Here is a 26529-nt window from a genome sequence, read left to right on the forward strand (position 1 = left end):
TTGTGTGTCACCAAATACCGTTTTAATATTTTTTTAGCCGAGAATGTAGTGGTTTAATCTTCATGTGTCTGGTCGGTTTGTCAAGATACAGCCTCTTTGCAAAAGTGCTTCGATGATTTCGGAGATGTCTGCCCAGTCTCACGGCAAAGCGTGGGATAGACCCGCTCGCCTCGCAAGCAATCCCACCGACAAAGCGCAGGCCCCGGTACACAGCTGTAGTAACCCCCGCTGACTTCTTTTACTGAGGTTATATTTATCGGTGTTTTATTTCCTGATGTTCTTATGTGTCCTACGTGTTTCAGTCGCCAATTCTGAATTATAACTAACATTAAAAACATGTTTAAGGAGGAGAGAGAGCAAATAAATCTGTTTAACATCTGATCTTTGGGTTTTTGTTCAGTAATCAGCGTGACCTGTGTATAAACGCATAAAAGAGATAACGTTGGTGTTTCTGTCATGTAGTAACTGCTGGCTTTAACTGTACAAAGGTTGTTCGACACTATGAAACACATACAGACTTCATGATGTTCGGCTAATATTTTTATTGTGAATATTAATCATGCTGACCTCGCTCTGTACACCACGCAGCGAGGTCAGCATATCCACGATATCCACGATATCCTCAGCTCCATGAGTTAACACAAAGTTTCCCAGCTGACTATCTAACTGCCAACTATTCCAGAGACGTGAAAATATACAGCATAAAGAAAAGTGTAAGAGACTCAGCAGCAGATTAGAATAACAGTTATACATTTAATAAATCACCAAATGAATCCAAGAAACGAGCAAACCTGTTCCGACAATTTGAGTTTGTATTCCCTCAGCTGCAGACTCGCTGCTCTTTAAATGTTTGAAAAGGAAGATTAGATATAAAAAACGTCAAACATAGACTCAGTCTGCCTTCACATTTGATATGAGGCCAGCACGTATAGTGGCTGTGTCCTGTTTTAAGATCATACATGTAAAATTGTTGTCTGACCTCCGTCGATCCAGCCGCTCAGAGTCCGTGGTTACCATGGTTACTGCATAAGCAGCTATAATGTTAACAGCTGGCACTGAGGAAACCTACCGGCAGCATGGGTGTTTATGTTTTTCATTGCAAAAGGACTGTCTGAATGGTTAACTGAAGTTAACTTGGATAAATTATAGTTAAGGAGTTTCACAGATAACGCCTACGTGAGCGACTGTTCACCTGAAATCAGCAGGCTATTACTGAAATACATGTGCTATATCATAAACTATGATATAAATAGGGAGGTCCTATTAACATGTTTAGTTTTAAAGGACACCTTCCTGCCTTTAGTCTCCTTCATGAGCAGTATTAGTTTTCTTCTAACATCCAGAAGTCTGCACCATGTGTTTCATAGTTTGTAACAAGCCTTTGACAGGTAAACATAACATGACCGAAAAAGCAAAAAAAAAAAAAAAAAAGAAAGAAAAAAAAAAGAGAGAGAGTGTTGACATAAGAAGAGAAAATGCTCTCAATTATGGAGACAGGCAAATGGTTCATTTATGTTTGATGTGTGTTTATTCCTCCCTAAATATCGTCGGTGAAGTTTGCCATGCACGTCAGATTTTCCTGCGCATTTTTTATACCTCTGCCAACAGAGAGAGAAAAAAAAATCACATTCTAACAGACAGCTGGTGCTTAGAATACAGTTGAATAACTATTAAAAAACAGATGATATTTAGATGATAGTTCAGTCTAACACATGTGCCAGTGAACCATTAAACGTCTGTGAAACTATGCAGTTATGAAACGTAACTTTAACCTCAGCCAAACCGATTTGCTCAGTTGTAAATAAAACAGCGAAGTAAACGTGACCCGACAGATAGAACCTGAGTGAATGAAGTCCAGCGTTTAACCACTGAGAGCTAAAACTCAGCTGAGGTTTCAAAGCTGTGTGCCGGTGATTGGACATCAGCCGCTGATGAAGCTGGTTCGCCTATAAAGTGCTCTGTAAGGAAACAAGCTCCAGCAGCTCTGCGCTCGGGGAAAACACTATATTTACTTATCTTGTGCAGAAAAATGCGCTGACATTGCTTTATATCGAGTACCGGCTGCCCGGTTAAACTGTGACTATCACCAGGTAACGTAGGCGTGTTTCTTGAATTAGCAGCAGGTGTTAAACAGCTGACAGATGAGGAGGAGGATGCATGCAGGTAAACTGAGGGTCTGTTGAGCTGATCGCTGGTTTCGTGAGAAAAATGTCAGCTCGTTCTTTATGTTACAGAAGCACAGAGACACAAGACCAGGCGGAAAGAGACGATCGTTCGGTGAAAATGAGAATCTGCGAATGCAACATGTGGAACACGGAGAGTGGAATATGTAAACAAACCGGTTAACGTAACCCCCTGGGTGCACTCTGCATGCTAATTGTTAGCAGAGCTAGTGAAATCTCTGAAAACATCTGAGCACTTTTGCAAACATGTTCTATGTTGACAACCTGACCAGACATACGTTGCGACATTCGCGGCTAAAACACTGTTAAAAGTGTAGCTGGTGACAGAAAAACGGGGTATTTTAAAACTACACCACCACCATTGCTGCCTGTGATTTGATCTGCATTCTGGGATACCTGGCTGCCCCAAGTCTACACAAGCAATCGATTATCTAGGATCAACCTGTTTTGACTTACTTTGCACGGCAACCAATCAAATGTTAGAGAAGCTGCATGGGCAGCGTTAACCCCGCCCCCTGAGTTTGATGGGTGAGGCTGACAGATAAAATTATTTCATGATGAGAGCCAGGCGCCAGGACTGCCAAAATGAAATAAATAAATATATCATTAAATAATTAATTAAATGTGTCAATAATTAATTAAATGTGTCAATAATTAATTAAAATGTGAAATACATAAATAATTAATTAAATGTGTCAATAATTAATTAATTAAATGTGTCAATAATTAATTAAAATTTGAAATACATAAATAATTAATTAAATGTGTCAATAATTAATTAAAATTTGAAATACATAAATAATTAATTAAATGTGTCAATAATTAATTAATTACATGTGTCATAACTATTTATTTAATTAATTAATTCCAATTTTAATTAATTATTGCCACATTTAATTAATTATTTAATGGTGTATTTAATTAATTCATTATGGCAGTCCTGGCACTCCATAGTACTGTGCCGTGAATGTGCTATGCTCAGTAACTTTAAAAATTGTACCAGTTAAATGTCAAATACATGCAGATCCAGAATATGGAGGTCCTAGATGGCAAAAGTTAATCATATACAAGGTTAACATGCAATAAGTATTACAAGCTAAAAAACAATATATAGTAACCCTTTAAAGCCGGTCGGAGCGGGCACGCTCCGTTTTACATAACTATTTTTAAATCCCAGTAGCACTGCAACCACGTAAGGTAGCACAATAATTTTTTTTGCATATGAAACCGGAGGAGTTGTACTTACATCTTATTCCATCAGCTTGCCCTAGGTCACAGTTTCCTTCCACATATAGCTTTGCAAAAACTGCATAAAAAGCACTTGCAGCAACAAAAACATAATATTACAGAAACACGCTTTGCCAATCCGATCAGCTGTTTGTAACACTTCCTACGTCCATCAGCGCGAACTATCGCATGTCCGCCATGACCTGCTCGAAACCGGAAGTGACGTCATTTTGCGGCAATTTAGTTTTTTACCACTAGTTTATGGGCTCAAATTGTGGTTATAAATATTTTACAAGTACAAATATTTTGTAAATCAGACAGTATAGTTGTTAACTGAGTTTTGTAACCTGTAAACCAAATATCTGAAAATTTTATGTTTGTGCACCTATGGAAGAGAATTTGTGTCAATGTAAAAGAGATTTGTATTTTTAAAAAATATTTACACATTACAAATTTGTTTTTTAAGGTCTGGTTACAGATGCAAAGCAAAAAACTATATATTAAACTTAAAAATTTTGACCAAATTCTTCTTCCTTTCAGCTGATTGGTCAATGTCAGGTCAATCACAAATTTAACAATCCAATCAGAGACAGATGGGTTGGGCTGTCGAAGGGGTGCTTTGCTGAGCTGCAGGTCCTGGAAGGGTAATATAGTTTGAAGCTGGAGGATTTCCATATGAATATTCATTATAAGCTAGGTCCCTTAACTTCCGGTAGCTGTTGAAAGGATAAAGCTGTGATATACCAGAAATCCCATTATTACTTTAGTATTACCTAACACAAAGTCAGGGCTGACCTGGGACCTGTGAGTCACACTGCGGAGCATAAAGGCCCTTTCACAACGGCATGCGCTGCACTCACCGCTAAATCAGAGCGAAGGATCCAAAATTTGTTGTGCTGGCCGATGAAGTCTTTTGTTTTTTTGGGGAAGCTCTATGTATACTAGATGTGCCTGCTCCTTGTCGTTTCAAAACGTGTATGTCTGACTTTATATCCTCTACCAGAGTTTGTGTTGTATTACCTTCAAATGTTCAATAAAGACATGTATCGCTCATTCATAACGAAGACAGCTTTGTAACTATCCCGACTAGTGAAGAGTGTGTAATTTCCACAACACTGCTTTCCCCCTGAGGTCCGCAGAGCCATTAGAATGACTCTGAAGGTCCCTGTATAAGAACGTAAACCTGTGACAAAAAATTCACCGAACTCAGACAATACAAAACGTTTTCCTTTGTGGTGATGAAGGAAAATGATGGCACGTGAAAGCGCCTTTACCCTTCCAGCACCTGCAGCTCAGTAAAGCACAAGCTGCCACCAGTCCCCTCTGAGGCCTTCCCTAAACCATAGTGTCACTTCCTGATCATGCCATTTATCATTGTGTTCTAGAAATGCTGATTAAATAAGACAGTTGTCCCATCCAGTAAATTTAAAAATTGGCACATCTAGAGTAGATGTGCCAATCGGACCCTTCAGTCGATCCATCTACTGTTCTACTTCAGATGCATCTACGATCCATCTGAAGTCTCATCAGAAATGATCTCAGTGGAAGGGTGCCTGTCAAGACGCCATTCTTAAGGAAGGTGAACAGAGAGAAAAGGCTGAGGTATGCCAAATTCTACAAGAACTGGACTGAAGATCAGTGGCAACAGGTCTCTTAGAGTGATGAATCCAAATTTAAAATGTCTAGTTCAAATTGTCAACAATATGTATGGAGGAGGTCCGGAGAAAGGTACAAAGGTGGTCCACTATCTAATACCATCTGGAAAGCGTCTGATTGGCTTAATTTAACTGAATTTACAAGAAAACCTTGCCAAAACAATTGAGGCTGCTTTGAGGAATAAAATTGATTTGACAAATTACTGACTTTCAAGTTTGTTAGAAGACAAACTTTGTTTTCTCTTCATGTACTGTATTTCCATGTGTGTTTGCATGTTTCAGTAAATCGGTGTAGCCATTTGTCATCCTTCCAAATATATAAGAAATATAACATTACTCGCGATATAGGTCTCGATTTTGTCTTTACCACTCCTGATCTCTCCGTCTCACTATTTCAGATGGTGGTCAATCCAGGCTCCATGGCAGAGAGAAGCTCTCACCTTCCAGCTCTTTGGAAATCACAGAGGTGAATCGGGTCAGTTGCTCTGAGCTGAAGTGGTTTTTCCAGTCTCCAGCAATGCCTGACAACAAAAACACGGCAAGCATGCAAAGAGTCACATAAACATAAAAACACCTGATGAGAACAGAAATTGACCATGGAAGAAACTCTGAAAAGACATCTTTGATAACAAACGCGTCCAAGTTGGTGTGTTGTGTTCAATATCACTAATTTTTCAACCCAGTCAGATGTGTCATAATGGGATATGGAAACTCACCTTTTCTTAGGAAAGGAGATTTGTCATGGTCCAAGTACACCTTGGGGATCAGACTGAAGTTGGACATGTTGTTGTTCTTCATGGTCTTGAAGGAACAATGCTCTGCTATCTTCTGAATTACTTCTTCAGTCAGATTGCAGCCCAGGAAATCAGAAATACGCCTGAGAGCCGCAGGCAGGTCCTGGAAGAAACACGGTTGTTATATAATGTGAAACAGTCGGTGTTTTTTTAAATTTGGCTTTTATTGAAAACTTATTCTAAAGTCATTTAATGAGCAAACTTTGAAAAGTCAGGGGTTTGAATAGTTTAAGTCACAATTTCAAGTTTTGGCAAGACATAAGTCTGGGTTTGTTTTGCTCAAAGTGACAAATGTGGAGGGTGCACTCCAATGTTCCCTCTAATTTTTCATGTGTCTGAGCGAACACACAAACTCCCTGCGCAGTCCCTTGGACCACTGTGAGCAACATTAGACGTGTGCACTGTGGTCACGCCAACATCGAATCCATCCAAGTTACATGGTTTATTAAAATAATCAAATTACAGCATTTATGTTAGACTACTTTTAATTAACTGCTTCAGCCCACTGACAATGAAAATTTAAAAAAAAAATCTTGTTCATGACCTGTTTAGTATGTTAACACTATTGGAAGTAAAAATAACTTGAACTCCAATTTTGAAAACACAACTTTCTTTCTTTTTTAAATAAAGCTCTGACTTGAATTATGAGTATGAGTCTGTGGTCTGGGAGAAAGTCCTGTAACTCTCTGTTTGCAAAATACAGTATATAATGACCAATGTTGGGCAATTAATTATATAGTTACTTCTTCAAAAAAGTAACTGAGTTTTGCAAACAACGAAGTTTTTTGCAGCTGTTTACCTAAAAATGTAGCCAAGGCATTTTTAAAAATAAATATTTCAAACTATTTACAGAACAATCAGCTGTTCTGCATCAAATTTGATGCCACACAAATTATTTGTGTCACTCCAAAAAATTATTTCTGTCCACTATGAGATAAAGGAGAACAACAGCCTGATACCTGCCTGACAACAGGAGATGTATCACTCCTGTAACACCTGTAACATTCAGTAGTCGCCTCATTGTTCTGACACACACAACTATTGACTACACTACACGCTAACTACACAAGATTTGTGCTAAACGTCGCAAATCACTCACCTGGCAAAACACTGCAGTCACTCCTAAAACTTCCCCCCTTCCTAAACAATAAATGCCATGTTGCCATATCATTTTTGATTGGTCAACATGGTATATTTTTCGACCAATAGGAAAGGGTGGGGTTTTTTTTGGTTTTGTTTTTGCTCACAGGCTTTCGAGCGTTTTCCTTATAAAACACAGTTTTTACCGTTTCTTCCCGCAGTAAATATAAACAACGATAGTATTCAGGAAGAAAACCAAACATTGCATATCTTTTTATCATAACTCTGGTTTTAGGTGGCCTATCAACACAATTTAAAAACTGGTATAAAGTCCACACTTTTTCCGTCAATTGTTTCGTCTGTCCTGCTCACATCTCCAATGGTTGTACACGTTGTCATTAACGTGGTTTCACTCCACATAAGCCACGCCGCTTTGCTAGCTAAAACACCGGTGTCGGCACATAAGGACGCTGTCATAGCCTGTCAACCACATTGATTAGCTGCGAATGTAAATGGCATTATTGGCTGGACTATGGGATATGGTGGCATCGTTCTAATCCCATACGGGAGCAGCCAGTCACTCACTGACTAACACTGCAAAACAGAATTGTTAAAGTTTTAATTTTAATTTCAATTCAGGTTAGATTTTTTTTTGTGCACAACACAGATTTTCTGTGCACAGAGACCGTGCCAGCAGTGCGCAATTGTGCACGTGCGCAGCTTAGAGGGAACATTGGTGCACTCGGGCCTTTAGGTGGAGCATCAAAATATGTGGGAAATTGTGTCTCAAAACTAGGGATGGGAATTTAAACATGTAAAATAATTTATTAATATAATTTAAATAAAAAATAACGCATTTAATCACACTTTGCATTTCAAGCAAAGGGGAACTTTTGTCAATGCACAATTTCCTGGAATACCGACTACACTGATGCACACATCAGATGTACAAAAAGGGAGAAGAAGAACGCGCATTGTTAGGACTGATCGGAGGCAAATTTCATTTCAAAAGACTACCTGACAGAAGCCTTGATAAAAGCATGGTTTTGTGCAAGCTGTCCAAAAAGGAGATTCCGTACCACCGAAGCACCTCAACCTTACGATACCATCCAAATTCAAAACATGTTGCAGGAGGCACAGAACCTAGCACTGGCAGTGACAATAAAACATATGAACAGTCCAAATTTGATGAAATGACTGGCCCCAGAACCAAAATTAGTAAGCCAATATTGGACAAACTTACCAACTCTCGCATAAAAGGAATGCTCTGGACTGTAGACTACTATCAGTGGTAGAAGATAGGGGGTTAGAAAATGTGCTACAGTTAGCATCAGGTGATCCAACTTTCAACTGCTGTGCCGAAAGACTATTTCAAGTAAAATTGAACAGCCTTATGATATTGAAAGGGAAGCAAAATGAGATGCATTACAGACACCCCTGCTAATATGGAGGCACTACACCAGGAGCAAACAAGACTGGGGCAACAGAAAGAGCCACTCACACAGGATGTTACTACACGGTCAAATGATGGTGTAAACCATGACGTTGAAGAGCAGCAGTAAGGTGACTCCTGTGCGGATGGCGAATTCAGTCGACTGCTTGTTTCGGATGTGAATTTGGCTCAATGATCCGTTCTAATTTTCCTGTAGGAGCTTAATTACTTTCGGTGGGATGTGCTCAGTCTCCAGTGTCATCCAAAGTGCTGCCCAATCGATGCAGTCGAATGTAGGCTGAAAGTCAATAAAGACGATGACTGTCCGTTTCCCACATAAAATTTGCTCCTCACCTGGCAAATACTGAACATCTGGTCACAGGACCCGCGGTGAGATCTGAAGCCAGCTTGCTCTTTGCGGTTCGTTTGTTCGCGATGTTTCTCCAGGCATGATTGAATTACTTTCATGAAGACTTTTCCACTGATCAAGAGCAGACTGATGCCGCATTCGTTTTGGCATTCTCGGTTGTTGCCTTTCTTGAAGATTGGGATAATGATGGCCTTCTCCCATGTTCTTGGAATCGTCTCTGTGCGCCACATTTTTTTGCGGAAGAAGGTGCACTTGTTAGAGAAGAACATCACCACCAGCCTTGATCGATTCCGCTGTAATTGCATCCACACCAAGCGCTTTTCCATTTTTCAAAGTCCGGATGGCTGTCTTCACCTTTGCCAGGGTCGACTCATCATCGGACCATCGGGGTCTCTGGTGCTTCGATGGGTGGCGGCTCTGCTGGTGGTCCTTGTGGCTCCGTCCAGCACTGTAACCGCTCAGTTGATGATCATACAAAGGTGCCATCAGCCTTTCAGATGTTGTCATTTGTTGATTTGGTTTTTCTACTCAGGCATCAGAGCATTCGATAAATGGTGTGGCACTCATGCTTTGAGGCCACTTCCTCCAAGTCAGCCACTACTTGGTTCCAGTAAGCCACGCGTTCTTCCTTCAATCGGCGTCAGACGTCCTTGTTGAGCTGACGATATCGTTTAAAGTCGACCAGCTTCACATATTTCGCTTCATCTACCATATCGAGACATTCGTCGGATATCTACGGCTGTGTTCGGCAGCGTGTGGGATGGCACAGGTCTTTGGCACTTTCCATGATGACGTCCAAAACTTGTTGCTCTTTGACGTTGACATCTTCGGATGGCACCAGTGCAGCAAAATGGCTGGATAATGCTATTTGAAATTCTGCCTTGTAAGCGGGATCTGACAGGCATTTCCAGTTGAGCTTTGCCAATGGGTGCGATTTGCATTTGGCTCTTTGTAGTAGAAGATTTATCACGGAAACAGGAGTCAATCAGGATGTAATCCAACATCGCTGAGTCATCACCTGTTGGATTTTGCCATGTGAGTTGATGTTTCTTTGGATGTTAAAATTGGGTGTTTTTCCGATGATGAAGTTGTTGGTGTTGGCGAAGGACAAGAGGCGCAAACCGTTGTTGTTCATTATACCATGTCCAAAATGACCCGACCCCGTGCTCTCCCACCCAGTCCGATTGAATCCAACGTGTGTTGTAGTTGGTTATAGAAATTGTTCTTGGCCGGGTCTGGATTTGTCTCGGTTTGAATTTAGGACATTATTTTCTTGAACTGTCTACTACAGGTTTGTGACTGAGCTTCTTGGAGGTGAGCCATATGTCTTATATTCCGTGGTTTTACCTGCTTTCTGCCACCTGCGTCACACCATGGAGGTCTCCAATGATAACTCAAACTACATGGTGAAATTTAAGACTGCCTTCACAAAGGACCTATCCCAGCGTGTAGCTACACTCAACCATCAGTGGCTCAAGATAGCTACTGTGCTTGACCCACGCTTTAAGGATTTAAAGCATCTGGCAAGCGGAGAGCGAGAAGAGTTTTGGACCAGCCTTGAAGCCCTGCTGCAGGAATAGCGTAAAGATGCCACCACAAAGGAGGCAGCAAAGACAATGGGCCTCCTCCTCTCTTCTTTGTCTTCAGACTCTGATTGAGATGAGGACGCCCTGTGCAACAGGGCTCTGAGTTTGTACAGAGCAGAATCCATCATCAGCGAGACAGACTCCCCGCTGCAGTGGTGGTCCAGTTGAGCAGAGACCCACCCACAGCTGTCTGGCCTGGAAGTGATGATGATGATGGTTATGCATTTACCTGTCACTTGCAATGTTTCATGTACATGTTACCTGCAGTGAAATGGGTCCCCTTCTAACCATATATACACTGCAAAAACATCACATTGGGAAGACAGGTCAGAAAGCGGTAGGATGGTAAGAAAAACAATGAGATGCACAATACATGAGGGGAGAGGAGGAGAAAAGCAGACTGAGCTCCTGAGAGGAGAGCAGTTTGAGAACAGAAAAAAACACCTCAGCACAAAGCACATGAATCTTCATACCTTACAACATAAAAACAGATAAAAGCACAGTTACTTTGTCTAAGTAACTGGTTAAAAGACACAGACAGTATGGAGTACGTAGGTATTGTGAGTCCAATGGGTTTGTTATTTTTTGCACTAAAATAGTCGATGATCACACTGTTTTAGCGGAATGTACAAAATAATTTTGGCTAAGGTTACTCACAGTTTAAAGGTGAAACTGGTCAAATAACCTTTTATATTTCTGCCTTATTTTTTTAAGAAGAAAAACTGCACTTTATGTTGAAATTTTTATCATTATTATTGAAAGACAATACCATTTTGAAAATGTACTTATAATAGTATTTTATTTTAAAGTCTGCCCAATTTTGGCCAGGGATATTATTTTTGCTTCTCTGTTTTGAATTGAAATGCAGTTTAATTTTTTTTTTCCCCCAGAAATTAAGAACTTGAGTTTACAATTTTCATGTCCATGTCTTTAATTTATTCTGTCGCCCACTAAAACCCTTTTAAATTAAAAAAAACATTTGCGCTTTGAGGCACATTTGCTTGTGCGATTAAATGTGATTAATCAAGATTAATTTATTAATTACAAAACCTCTAGTTAATTAGATTAACTTTCTTTTAATTGAGTCCCACCCCTACTCAAAACACAATATAGATGTAGGCAGTGTTGGGAAGGTTACTTTTAAAATGTATTCCATTACAGAATACAGAATACATGCCCCAAAATGTATTCTGTAACGTATTCCGTTACGTTACTCAATGACAGTAACGTATTCTGAATACTTTGGATTACTTAATATATTATCATGCTTTTTACAACAACGTGAATGTACTATTGCTGTGTGATTTATTACTATTACTGAAGGTCCGCGACTCCGAACTGTAGTAAAGGGACCTCTAACTAATACGGCGGGGTCCCTGTCGGCTCGTAGCCGAAAAATAGCTTTACTTTGTTGTGTGGGTTAACTTTTCTTGCAAGAGACAGAGAGAGGCGTTGAAAGACTGCTCCAACGGAACTTATTGTTTTCGGAGGAAAACACGAACACGGTGTACAGTCGAGTCTTAATAGCTTACTTACAACTGGGCTCGTCAGGCACTCTTCTTGGCTGCAGTGGTTATTATTATATTTACATGCTTCCAGCTCCCGTTTTTCCTCGATGACAACTCGTACCTTTCCACTCCCCTTTTTCTCCCTCCTCGCGCTCACAGACCCATAACGGGTATGGCAGTCCATTCTCCCTGCAACACGGACTACACTGCCCATGATGCTACATTCTTTAGAGCTATGCTTGTAGCATTCTGCCTGTTAGCTTAGCATAACAACAACAACAACGAAAAGGCGCTCTCTCACCCAGGAAACACACAGTCGCAGAGAGAGAGAGAGAGAGAGCGTCGCCCTGTAACCATGGCAACCGTAACGCTGCCGCCTGGAACAACAGAACGTAGCTGTCAAACAAAACCCAAACAGTCCTGACCCGCGACAAAATGAAACAGGAAAGTACCACAGTGTAATCCATTTATTTCAACAAAGTAACTGTATTCTGAATACCACCTTTTTAAACGGTAACTGTAACGGAATACAGTTACTCATATTTTGTATTTTAAATACGTAACGGCGGTACATGTATTCCGTTACTCCCCAACACTGGATGTAGGTAAGTAACAATTTTTAAAAACACAGTTGTCAGCTTGGTCGAGTGGCCATGGAAGCAGACATCCAACATAAGAACCAAAGAGTCTTTGACTGAATGGAATAGATGGGTTTAAATAACCTCACAGCATATTCCATTCTGCAGGTTTCACTCAGGACTATAGATGATACAAAAGAAATTGCATTGTAACACAGAAATATTTATCAAAATACACTATTTACAAACATTTCCAACTTAGGCCACATTTAAAATAATAACCAACAATAACCCTATTATAAATATGAATGAATGAATAAATAAATCCCCATACCCTATACTCATGCCTTACTCTCCTCCGGGAACAAATAAATTGTTTGCGGGTCCTGGGGCCAGTGTTGGGGAGTAACGGAATACATGTACCGCCGTTACATATTTAAAATACAAAATATGAGTAACTGTATTCCGTTACAGTTACCATTTAAAAAGGTGGTATTTAGAATACAGTTACTTTGTTGAAATAAATGGTTTACATGGCGGTACTTTCCTGTTTCATATTGTGGCGGGTCAGGACTGTTTGGGTTTTGTTTGACAGCTATGTTCTGTTGTTCCAGGCGGCAGCGTTACGGTTGCCATGGTGATGCGCTCTCTCTGCGACTGTGTGTTTCCTGGGTGAGAGAGCGCTTTTTTGTTGTTGTTGTTCTTGTGCTAAGCTAATTGGCCTAAAGAATGTAGCCTTATGGCAGTGTAGTCCGTGCTGCAGGGAGAATGGACTGCCATACCTGTTATGTGTCTGTGAGCGCGAGGAGGGAGAAAAATGTGAGTGGAAAAGTACGAGCTTTCACCGAGCAGAAACAATAATAACCACTGCAGCCAAGAAGAGTGCCTGACGAGCCCAGTTGTAAGTAAGCTATTAAGACTCGACTGTACACTGTGTTCGTGTTTTCCTCCGAAAACAATAAGTTCCGTTGGAGCAGCCTTTCAACGCCTCTCTCTGTCTCTATTTTTCGGCTACGAGCCCGACTCGGAACCGACGTATTAGCCAGAGGTCCCTTTACTACGGTTCGGAGCCACGGACCTTCAGTAATAGTAATAAATCACACAGCAACAGTACATTCATGCAGTTGTAAAAAGCATGATAATATATTAAGTAATCCAAAGTATTCAGAATACATTACTCTCATTGAGTAACGTAACGGAATACTTTACAAAATACATTTTGGGGCATGTATTCTGTAATCTGTAGTGGAATACATTTTAAAAGTAACCTTCCCAACACTGCCTGGGGCACAATCTTCCCTGATCATAACATTGCAACCAGGAAGCAGCAGAGGTGAGTAAAAGGCTGAAAAAACTATTTCTTTCTATGATGTTCTAGCTGACTACTATGATTTATGTTTGCAAAAATTCATGTTATTTAACCAACAGATTTGTATATTGTAGAGCTGGGCGATAGAACGATAACGATATGTATTGCGAAATAACTTTTTCTCGATAGAAAAATTAAACTATTGCGATAGGCCTCACCGCTCTTGTCCTCTTAAAAAAAAACAAAAAAAACAGCCAATCCAAATTAAGTAGCGCAGAGCCGAACCAATCACAGCCGCAGCGTCACGTCACGTGACTTGTTACGTACAGCTCAAGTGCCAAGCCGCACATGTGTATTTGTTTTGGGAAGCAGCCAGCCGCCGTGCCGCCCGGGTAATGGAGGAAATGAGTGTGCTGACTAGAGAAAAATCAACCGAGAGCGTGACCGAAGGTTACCGAAGAGAAAACAGATGATGGTTCCAATGCCGGAGAGATTGTCAAACGGAAGAGCCATAGAAGTTCCGTAGTGTGAAGGTATTTCAGCTATTTCAAGTCTGACAAAAAGAGTAGCGCGCACTATAAATTGTGCCGAAAGCAAGTCTGGAAATGCAATAAAGCGGTGCATGCTCAATCTCTGACTGAAAGCGCTAATTTGTCATTCAGCTTTTGTCAGACTAAAGTAACTGTTAAAACTGTTTGAAAAGCTAAGCTATACAACAAGGAGAGATTGAGAATTTCCTTTTAGTTCTCAGTTTATTTGATATTGACAAAAGTTAGTCAATTTTGTCTGTTCTTCTGTAAAACAAACTAAGATTTATTTTTAGAATTAATATTTTGTTTCTAAGTGGAATTGACAATTTAGTAGTCTGTTTTGTTTGTTCTATTTTGAAACTTAAACGCTTTAGCGGCTGCCTTTTGTGTAGTTTGCAATATTTGCCTTTATTTATCTGAAAAAGTCTCATGTTTCTTTAGTACATCTACCCTGTTGAACTTATTATGGGAAATAAATATTTAAATCAAAACAAGCTGCTGATTATTTCACATTTTACTTGTGAGCAACGGCACATTTAAATCTAACAAATATAGTTATTTGGCTTATATCGTGATAGATATCGTTATTGCCTGAAATGAAAAAAACATATCGTGATATGAAAAAAATCTCATATCGCCCAGCTCTAGTATATTGATATAGATCGCTTTCTTTACTTGTATATTGTAGGCGAATGCCGTAGTGACGAGGTGCAGGCTGAAGTTGAGCAAGACAACCGCACCCACAAATACACACACAGCTAACAACAGCTGCTCATGTAAGTCAGCTGATGACCTGATAATGAATAAAAGTTTCAACAGTCCTCCAATTACTTTCTGTTTACTTCAATGCACAATATGACAATTGAAAATATAACAAGAGAAAGTGTGAGTTAAAATATTTATTCTGTGCAGGTAATGGCAGCTCTCTGTTACACCTGTCTCTCATAGTGTGCATGCACACACTGACAATGCGGTGCACTATGAGACACTGTGTCTGGTAGTTTAGTCAAAAAAAAAAAAAAAAAAAAAAAAACTCACATGAAATACTTTCCTTTCAGTGAAAACATTGGAAGTGTTTTACCTGAGCCATTTCTTCATATGTAATGTACATTATTCTGTCTCCCAGTTCACTGTTTCTCCAACTCTTCACGTGGTCTGTCCATTTTCCAAACATCACTGCAAATAAAGCAGACATTGGCTGACCAGTTACAGATCCAACCACTATTGTGATAGAACTTGCAAATATTGATTTTCTTGCATGTCTCCTCTTGTGCATATGTGATCTCTGACCTTTGCCCTCAAGAAATTTATCCATGAACTCATCAAAGGTTCCTGGATCCTCAAGGAAGCCAGCCATCTGGTGGAAGTAGTATGAAGACACCATGATGTCCTTTGGGTTCCTCATGACGTAGATCACCTACAGCAGAAAGAGTGCAAAAACATACGTGTGTGTAAAGTCTCTTACACAATCAGGAACACATTGGGAATATCACACAGAGTCATTACCTTTGCTTTGGAGGCACAGAAGGAAGGGGGCATGAGGCTGTAGGGAAAATGTGAGACCAGTGCCCGTGGAGATGCCAGCTTATCCACCACCCGTGCCAGTTGTTTCTCTTCCAGCCATGGGACTCTCTCCCAGTTAGGAATGGTATGGATAGGGGTCAGATCCCCCCCATTCAGCACCAGTGGGAGGATCTCCTGCATCCAGATTGTACCTGAAGAAATAGCAATAAAAAAATAAATGAGTATGAGCTACAGGTCTTCAAGTATAACTGCATAACGGGTTAACAGAAACAATAGTGGGAACCGGTGCTTAGTATCAGGAACGCTTATGAAAATCGGTCTTAGTAAATGTGAGCACAGTTTGTAACTGCTCTCCAATTAAAGATCCTGCACATCATACACACACATGACTGCCAGGTGCAGTGCTTTCCATCATCTCAACACACTCTTTTCACTTGTTGGTATATTTCATCTCTATCATTAACCACGCTAATCTGCTGGACATCCTTTCTACCTTGTCTTGACTAGCCAGTTGTTACAAGCCCCATTTTCTTTTCTTAGTGTGCAGCCTCACATACAACTCATTATAAACCATTTCCTTTCATAAGCGCTCTCTTTGCTGTATGACAAGCTCCCAGTACTCAGGTCTTTCTTCACTTTGGATACTTTCCTGTAGTTCTTCTTTTCACAACAAGTCTACTTGTTGTTTGGAAACTATCCAGAGGATACATTCTGCGCAGTTTTCCCAGACATCTGATAACCCTTGCCTTCCACCCAGAGCTATCTTAAATCCTCTCTGAACTCTGTGCAACATTCTTTGCTCTTCAACTTCAGCGACTCATCTGCCTAGCTACATTCTCACCTGCCACTACCTTGCAGACTCCCATTTCCTTCAAACTGCACATTTTATACACTTTTATACATCCCTCTATGTTCCTCCCTCTTCTTGAAGTACGTGTTCACCACAGCCATTTGCATCATTTTTCACAATATCATAACAGTTGACACACGGCTTTGGAGTGACTGGAAAAACTTTGCATAACTCTTGCATAGTGCACAGTATCTAGGCTTACTTAACCACATATATAGGTTTATACAGTCTCTAGCCTTCAAAGGCAAACTGGTAATAGTGAACATTCAGGTTGAGCAGCAAACTGTTCAAGGACGGTGTTGTGCCAAAAAGTGATTGCCTGCCAAAAACTGATTTCCAGTGTTTCTGTGTATTTTTTATGTGTAATATCTTTACGTATGTTCGTAAACAGACTTCGGTGAACAGGGTTTACAAAGGGGTTATATATAGAATTAAAAAATTATCTGTTTTTCAAGTATCTTTACAACTCTATGTTATTGTACTTACATTATAACCAATTTGGTCGTTTATCCCCACTTAAAATATTTTTACAGAACTATTGTAATATTTGCTGCCATTTCTGTTGTCCTCTTGGCCAGCTTAGTCTTACAAAAGACATTTTTAATGTTAATGACATTTTTTTAACTGCATAAATAAAGGTTACGTAAAAGTCACTGCCAAAAACTGATTGCGGCTTCTACCTTCTTACACTAATGTTGTTTGTGGCTCAAGATGACTTTATGTCATCCATAAGTAGGGTTGCCAACCGTCCCTTAAAAAACGGAATCGTCCCGTATTTAGAAACAAAAGTACACGTCCCGTATTGAGCTAATAAGGGACGCACTTTGTCCCGTAATACAGTGAGAATCAAAAGTAGTCTATAAATGTTTATGGAATTAACGCTTTGTTTGAAAACATAATTCCCAGCCCCTCTCCTGCTTTGTGACCAATGAGCTGACAGCACACTTATGACAATTCGAGTATGACAATTCAGATTACCGCTTATCTCATTGATCGAGGAAAGGTCGCTTACGGAGAAAATACCGGAAGACAACAGATGACCACAACAACAAGCATGGCCAACAGGGAAACAAACGCCAAAACTGCGGTGCAAGTCTCGGACGACAGTACACCTAAAGCTGGGCAGACACTGTGCGATTTTTTCAGTCACGTTATTCAGCTCCTGCTCAAACTGCACGATTGACTCGCAGGGGTTAGAAGTTGGTAGGTCACGATGCAGGGTCTCACACTACACCGCCCGATGCTCTGATGCGACCTGAGTGCGCACACTGTGTCGCCATAAAATGAAGGTTATAACAGAAAATCTGTCACTCGCTCTCTCTCTCTCTGTCTTTCACTCACACACACACACCACCACCATCAACTTTGCTAAACTGCTAATGAAAAACATTGATCAGGCAGCTGTGATTGAGCAGCAATGTAAATCCAACTATTTTCACGGTTGTTGTGGTCGTGATAATTTTGTGATGCCACATCGAAAAGGCTCAGATGAGCTTTCCAAAGTTCTACAAGTTGTGCCTCCATCGCTTGTGTCCAGATCACACGCTGCACAGCCGCACTGCTCCATCTTTTTCACCGACGTTTACGTGTTTGCACGTGAGCAGTGTGAGCGGCTGTGGTGACACAGCCGCTCACACTCTCGTTACCCCACGTATACTAAACGATGCACGATGAAGGCCAAAATCGGGCCGATCACCAAATCGGTCGCACGACTCAAAAATCGTCTCAAAATGGGCCAAAAATCGCACAGTGTAAGCCCAGCATTAGAGCAGCAATGTTTGTTCGCTCAGAGAAAGAAAAAAAAAGGCTGCAAAAGTACAGGGAGGAATGGGAAAAGGAAAACACCTGGCTGGGAAAATGCACGATAACACCTACACAGCGCACTGCACTGTGTGCCGGCGCACTTTTTCCATAGGCATGCTTCTAATGGTGGGCACATGAAGAACATGAGGGGCGTGAAAGCTCGGGGAACCCTTAACCAATTTCTTGTCCACCAGGCCACGGCAGAAGCAGATATGGTATGTAAACACTGGTTTGTTTTTTTTAAACCCTCTGGTTAAGGTTAATATGGGCATGTGCAGTGAATATCAGCGCTATGTGGCCAGAAGTGTGATAATATAATTTATTTTGTGTAATAAACAACTGCAAGGATAGATGATTACAACAAATAGATCACTAATACATAAAAGTAATACATATTTTAATAATGATGATGAGTTATGATGCGTAATCATGGGAACAAGCGGGTTTACAAACAGGAGCAGCTGATTAGCATTAGAAAAGCTGAAATAATATCTCAACTGATATGTGCACTGTTACAAGAATATTTTTCGTTCTATTGTTTTCTATTAATTTATATAATTTTAAGTTAAGCAGGATGATAGGTTTGTAGCTTGAACCTATTCGCTGGAACGTTGAGGACAATATAATTACACAGCGAAGCAAGACACGAGTAGGCAAAGTTCTTCATGTTACTCATGCATGAGGGAGACCTGCCTGGAGCCAAGTGTCGTTCCACCACTTGACCTCCGTCAGACTCTCAGCCAGGCTCCCCATAGCACTCCTTTTATTGTGGTTACATGAATATGCATAGGGTCATTAACATATGACATCTTACATAGGTATACATGTGAACAAAGAATACTATGTGTGTGTATGTGTGTGTGTGTGTATGTGTGTGTGTGTATGTGTGAGGTCAAGATGTGACCCTGTGAAGACTCCCCAAAGGCTGGTGCCAGGAGTCTAGGGCTCCATCTGAACAAAAGGCTCTTATACTTAAAGAAATATACGTGTGTTTGCTAAACCATATATCAGAAAGAGAAGATACGACCTCTCCTAGGAGGTGTGTGATCTATGCCAGAACAATCTGTAGAGGAGTGAACGCACTCCCCTCTTTTTGCTACACAGAGTTGTTACAGACCTCCTAGGATGAGACATTCTTTCAATCTACAAATAATTATACACCTCTAAGCATATATGGTTAAATATTTCTAAGCATAAATGACAATCAACAATACAAAACCTAACACAGGACAGAGTTCTTTTAAAGAAAGATTTACTTATATTCTCAAAAGTTAAGCATGACAGGCTTCTGTTTAAGAAAGAGACGTGTTTTACTGTGTTAATGTTGTCATTTTGAGCTAAAAATAAATGGCTAAATGATCATTTGTTTCCCATATGGTCATATCACAAAGAATATGCATCTGCTTAAATCAAATTCAAGTCAAATGGTTAAAAAAAATAATTTCACACAAAAAAAAATAAGAAAACAAAATTCACCACACTGGGAAGGGTGAACTGGGTTGCCCGGCCCTGGCCACGAGGTGTCCCTTATTTATTTTTCAGGGAGTTGGCAACCAGGCACGTGCAGGGGGGGGGGGGCTAGAGGGGCTTGAGCACCCGCCCCTTTCCTGATGGGTTCCCGAAGTGCCCTTTTGTTGAGGCAACTTTTTAAAAAAAAAAAATTATTATTATTATTTTTTTTAATGTGTGTGTGCGTGCGGAGTCCTGTCTGTGCCCCTCAACAATAATATTTAACTATTAATCACAGTTTTGCTAAATAAAAGGATCTGGCTTGCATCAGTCACATGATCACATTTAACCAATGATCGCCCTTGACGGCAGAACGCGCTGGTTACGAGCCGGGAACGAGCTCACAAAGAGCACGCGCATTTTTTGCGGTCCGGAGCTGTAGGAGAAACACAAGTTAACTCAGAGACACAGACTTACTATAATTCTTCCATACAGACTGATGCCACAAAACCAGTAAGTAGGTGTACAGCGTACACTGTAGTGTGTAGCACCCAGGAGTATTAGCTTATTACGTACACGTTGGTAAACTGTCTTGTATGGAGTGCCAGGACTGCCATAATGAATTAATTAAATACACCATTAAATAATTAATTAAATGTGGCAATAATTAATTAAAATTGGAATTAATTAATTAAATAAATAGTTATGACACATGTAATTAATTAATTATTGACACATTTAATTAATTAATTAATTATTGACACATTTAATTAATTATTTATGTATTTCACATTTTAATTAATTATTGACACATTTAATTAATTGTTGACACATTTAATTAATTATTTAATGATATATTTATTTATTTCATTTTGGCAGTCATGGCGCCTGGCTCTCATCATGAAATAATTTTACCTGTCAGCCTCACCCATCAAACTCAGGGGGCGGGGTTAACGCTGCCCATGCAGCTTCTCTAACATTTGATTGGTTGCCGTGCAAAGTAAGTCAAAACAGGTCGATCCTAGATAATCGATTGCTTGTGTAGACTTGGGGCAGCCAGGTATCCCAGAATGCAGATCAAATCACAGGCAGCAATGGTGGTGGTGTAGTTTTAAAATACCCCGTTTTTCTGTCACCAGCTACACTTTTAACAGTGTTTTAGCCGCGAATGTCGCAACGTATGTCTGGTCAGGTTGTCAACATAGAACATGTTTGCAAAAGTGCTCAGATGTTTTCAGAGATTTCACTAGCTCTGCTAACAATTAGCATGCAGAGTGCACCCAGGGGGTTACGTTAACCGGTTTGTTTACATATTCCACTCTCCGTGTTCCACATGTTGCATTCGCAGATTCTCATTTTCACCGAACGATCGTCTCTTTCCGCCTGGTCTTGTGTCTCTGTGCTTCTGTAACATAAAGAACGAGCTGACATTTTTCTCACGAAACCAGCGATCAGCTCAACAGACCCTCAGTTTACCTGCATGCACCCTCCTCCTCATCTGTCAGCTGTTTAACACCTGCTGCTAATTCAAGAAACACGCCTACGTTACCTGGTGATAGTCACAGTTTAACCGGGCAGCCGGTGCTCGATATAAAGCAATGTCAGCGCATTTTTCTGCACAAGATAAGTAAATATAGTGTTTTCCCCGAGCGCAGAGCTGCTGGAGCTTGTTTCCTTACAGAGCACTTTATAGGCGAACCAGCTTCATCAGCGGCTGATGTCCAATCATCGGCACACAGCTTTGAAACCTCAGCTGAGTTTTAGCTCTCAGTGGTTAAACGCTGGACTTCATTCACTCAGGTTCTGTCTGTCGGGTCACGTTTACTTCGCTGTTTTATTTACAACTGAGCAAATCGGTTTGGCTGACGTTAAAGTTACGTTTCATAACTGCATAGTTTCACAGACGTTTAATGGTTCACTGGCACATGTGTTAGACTGAACTATCATCTAAATATCATCTGTTTCTTAATAGTTATTCAACTGTATTCTAAGCACCAGCTGTCTGTTAGAATGTGATTTTTTTTCTCTCTCTGTTGGCAGAGGTATAAAAATGCGCAGGAAAATCTGACGTGCATGGCAAACTTCACCGACGATATTTAGGGAGGAATAAACACACATCAAACATAAATGAACCATTTGCCTGTCTCCATAATTGAGAGCATTTTCTCTTCTTATGTCAACACTCTCTTTTTTTTTTTCCTTTCTTTTTTTTCTTTTTTTGCTTTTTCGGTCATGTTATGTTTACCTGTCAAAGGCTTGTTACAAACTATGAAACACATGGTGCAGACTTCTGGATGTTAGAAGAAAACTAATACTGCTCATGAAGGAGACTAAAGGCAGGAAGGTGTCCTTTAAAACTAAACATGTTAATAGGACCTCCCTATTTATATCATAGTTTATGATATAGCACATGTATTTCAGTAATAGCCTGCTGATTTCAGGTGAACAGTCGCTCACGTAGGCGTTATCTGTGAAACTCCTTAACTATAATTTATCCAAGTTAACTTCAGTTAACCATTCAGACAGTTCTTTTGCAATGAAAAACATAAACACCCATGCTGCCGGTAGGTTTCCTCAGTGCCAGCTGTTAACATTATAGCTGCTTATGCAGTAACCATGGTAACCACGGACTCTGAGCGGCTGGATCGACGGAGGTCAGACAACAATTTTACATGTATGATCTTAAAACAGGACACAGCCACTATACGTGCTGGCCTCATATCAAATGTGAAGGCAGACTGAGTCTATGTTTGACGTTTTTTATATCTAATCTTCCTTTTCAAACATTTAAAGAGCAGCGAGTCTGCAGCTGAGGGAATACAAACTCAAATTGTCGGAACAGGTTGGCTCGTTTCTTGGATTCATTTGGTGATTTATTAAATGTATAACTGTTATTCTAATCTGCTGCTGAGTCTCTTACACTTTTCTTTATGCTGTATATTTTCACGTCTCTGGAATAGTTGGCAGTTAGATAGTCAGCTGGGAAACTTTGTGTTAACTCATGGAGCTGAGGATATCGTGGATATGCTGACCTCGCTCCGTGGTGTACAGGGCCGTTTACCCTCATGATTAATATTCACTATAAAAATATTAGCCGAACATCATGAAGTCTGTATGTGTTTCATAGTGTCGAACAACCTTTGTACAGTTAAAGCCAGCAGTTACTACATGACAGAAACACCAACGTTATCTCTTTTATGCGTTTATACACAGGTCACGCTGATTACTGAACAAAAACCCAAAGATCAGATGTTAAACAGATTTATTTGCCCTCTCTCCTCCTTAAACATGTTTTTAATGTTAGTTATAATTCAGAATTGGCGACTGAAACACGTAGGACACATAAGAACATCAGGAAATAAAACACCGATAAATATAACCTCAGTAAAAGAAGTCAGCGGGGGTTACTACAGCTGTGTACCGGGGCCTGCGCTTTGTCGGTGGGATTGCTTGCGAGGCGAGCGGGTCTATCCCACGCTTTGCCGTCAGACTGGGCAGACATCTCCGAAATCATCGAAGCACTTTTGCAAAGAGGCTGTATATTGACAAACCGACCAGACACATGAAGATTAAACCACTACATTCTCGGCTAAAAAAATATTAAAACGGTATTTGGTGACACACAAACAGGGTTTTTCAAAGTTCAGTTCTGTTAGCTTCCACATGCCGGTTGTTGTGTGCTAGAAACAATGGCCACCAGGCCAAAGCAATGGTTTTGACTCGATCAGCGTTAACCCCGCCCCCTGAGTTTGATGGGTGAGGGTGACAGATAAAATTATTTCATGATGAGAGCCAGGCGCCAGGACTGCCAAAATGAAATAAATAAATATATCATTAAATAATTAATTAAATGTGTCAATAATTAATTAAAATGTGAAATACATAAATAATTAATTAAATGTGTCAATAATTAATTAATTACATGTGTCATAACTATTTATTTAATTAATTAATTCCAATTTTAATTAATTATTGCCACATTTAATTAATTATTTAATGGTGTATTTAATTAATGCATTATGGCAGTCCTGGCACTCCATAGTCTTGTTGCAACTGACGAACTGAAACAAACGAGCGTGCTGTGTGTGCAACAGCGCGACAAACATTACCTGTCCTTTTATTAACTGCACAAGTAGTGCTGGTCATAGCTGCTGGCTACCTGGCTGTCATGGGTCTGTAGCTCTGTCACCGTTTTAGGGAACATATTTAGTTTTAAAGTATTTAGAACATATTTAGTTTTAAAGTAAGTTGCCGGGCTTTTCCTGCCTTTCTGGAGGGATTATATTTCACTAAAAAACGATCTAATATGCATGTCCACATAATAATTATTATAATTATAATATATTAAAAAACACACGCTGTATTTTAAAGAACATACATTAAGAAGCAGATTATATTAGATTTATATTTTAAATAAGACAAAATTTGGATTTTACAGCAGTAAAATTATTGTATCTCTACAGTTTAAAAATGTAATAAGCTTTGCCCCTGCACAGAGTGGATAGTGAAACAAATGGAATCATCATAATGACATTATTTCATATTTATTACTTCCCCCTCCTCTTTGCTTTATTATTGTAGCTCTAGTAATAAATAATAATGTAAGGATTCTGGATCAGCACAGTGATGCCCATAGTATATACAGTATTCTGAAGAAGGTCTAAAATGTCACTGTGTGTGCGTGCATGTGTGTGTTTTATGTATATGGATTATTTTAAATTATTACTCATGATATAACATTGTCCAGACATGCCTGGTAAGGACATGAGGAGGAAACAGAGCTGTGTGAGGCTACTAAAGGCAGTGCTATAACATTTTTCTCTCATCATTTTATTATAGATTAAGTGCTGGAGTTGTTAGGTGTGGATAATTAAATTATAGTTTATTGCAATAGCAAGTTGTGCCTTGTTCTCAGAAAGACAGCAAGTGGAGAGTGATATATGAAAAGATGGGATGGAAGGAAGAAGAGAAGCAAAGAGTGATTCACAGGCAGAGCCTAAGCGCTGTCACCAATCTTTGCATTTAGTTATTATCTCATGACACTTGTTTAATCAGCTACCATCTCTCCTATGGACTTTTTAATGTCTACAGTCTCAGATAAACACAGCCCTGCCCTCCAGCACTATCCACAGCAACCCCTCAACAGCAACATTGTACCCATCAGGTAAAACATCGGCTACGTTTGCTTTGCCTTGTTGCCCATATTAGATTCTTGATGAATGTGTGTTGTTGTTATTCAGCCTGGCTCAATGTGCCCCTTTTTAGCTTTAAGCACCCGCCCCTTTAAACCTCTCTGCACGGCCCTGTTGGCAACCCTATCCATAAGGGATGCATTTGACATATGTTTCACATATTATAGGCCAACACTTATAGCAGTTTAAATACGAGCAATCAGTTTTTGGCAAATACCGGAAATCACTTTTTGGCAGAACAACTGTTGTACTGTACAACAACTGTTGTACTGTACAACAACGGCGTACAATTCACTCGCGAACCTCATTTATTTTCACCCTCACCCGCAGACTCTGCGTGCTCTGTCTGACACCACTTACACAGATAAATGCGCAGGTGCAGCGTCTATCATCAAATTCTACCGTCACAAGTCATCAGTTTTCTGTGAAGTAAAAGCCGCTTGAGTGTTTTACAGAAGCTCTCACCTGACTTCGGGTAGGTAACAGCCAGGACGTCGTCGTCTTCAAACTTGAATCCCTGAGCAAACTCCAAACTCTCATAAGAGTGAGTTTCCTTGGGCACAATCAGTCCGTGATAGTGCAGGTACATCTCCTCGGAAATCGACATTTTTCGAAGTATGCAGAGAAAGTGTCGCTGTCAGTAACCGTCGTACCTCCCCGCCACGTTCAGGCACGGTGGGAAATCACAGAGGAAGCGAAAATGCAAATCAAACAGTAAATATTTACTTTCCTCGTGCCCAGTGCTTGATTCCTTAAACATCTCCAAAGTTATTTATTGTGTTACTTATGACCTCAAAATTACTATTCAGACTAATAGCAATTAACTGTCCCACAATCATGTCGAATAAAGTAATAGCCAGATTTTACAGGGTAACGTGAAGGCAGCACGTGATTTTCTGTATGGCGCCTGATTTACAATTAGGTTTTGTTCGATACAGCAATATATATATATATATATATTAATATCAGGTCAATACAGGGGCACTATTATGGGCAGAAATCTGTGCCATCAGAAAATGATTTTGAATAAGTTCAATTTGAATTTGAATTGCTCAGATTGAATCTGAATTGTAACTTGAATAAATGCTTTTGAAAACTGAATTTGAATTAGTCTAATTTGAAATTGAATTTATGGTTTGAAAATGATCATCACTAAATTGAAATTGAATTTTATATTTTGAAAATGAATTGATTTGCTTTGAAACTGCATTTTATCCTTTAAAAATTCAGCTCTCGAATAATTTCAGTTTCACTTCTCACCATTCAGTTTCAGTTCTACAATTCAATTTCAGTTCCAAAATTCAGTTTTTTAGAACTTACATCCAGTTCCGGTTCAAGCGCAGATTAATAGAACTACGTTTTACTAGCGGACCGAAAGTGTTACTGACGGGAATCTACAGCGTCTTGAGCTGAATTAAGACTTCAGAAGTCATTCGTCATGTCGAATGACCAGCGGATA

The 26529-nt window shown here is 39.9% G+C and overlaps 1 protein-coding gene across 2 annotated transcripts; it reads right to left on the minus strand.

The window, feature by feature from the left end:
• Nucleotides 1-1761: 1761 nt before the first annotated feature.
• Nucleotides 1762-25941, minus strand: LOC120722126 (sulfotransferase 2B1-like). 2 transcript variants are annotated; one of them, XR_005693361.1, is made up of 7 exons: nucleotides 25536-25941; nucleotides 15759-15967; nucleotides 15543-15669; nucleotides 15334-15428; nucleotides 5782-5962; nucleotides 3917-5586; nucleotides 1762-1772 (listed from the first exon to the last, which is right to left on the minus strand). XR_005693361.1 is itself a non-coding variant. In XM_040012958.1 (6 exons), exons 1-6 carry the CDS (start codon nucleotides 25675-25677, stop codon nucleotides 5471-5473), a joined length of 870 nt encoding a protein of 289 aa, XP_039868892.1. In that variant the 5' UTR covers nucleotides 25678-25941; the 3' UTR covers nucleotides 3544-5470. The 2 variants fall into 2 exon arrangements, 1 of the variants encoding a protein (XP_039868892.1); XM_040012958.1 differs by lacking the exon at nucleotides 1762-1772 and having other exon boundaries at nucleotides 3544-5586.
• Nucleotides 25942-26529: the final 588 nt, after the last annotated feature.

This window comes from Simochromis diagramma, unplaced genomic scaffold, assembly GCF_900408965.1.
Source record: "Simochromis diagramma unplaced genomic scaffold, fSimDia1.1 OVJJ01000618.1, whole genome shotgun sequence".
NCBI classification, from domain to species: Eukaryota; Metazoa; Chordata; class Actinopteri; order Cichliformes; family Cichlidae; genus Simochromis; species Simochromis diagramma.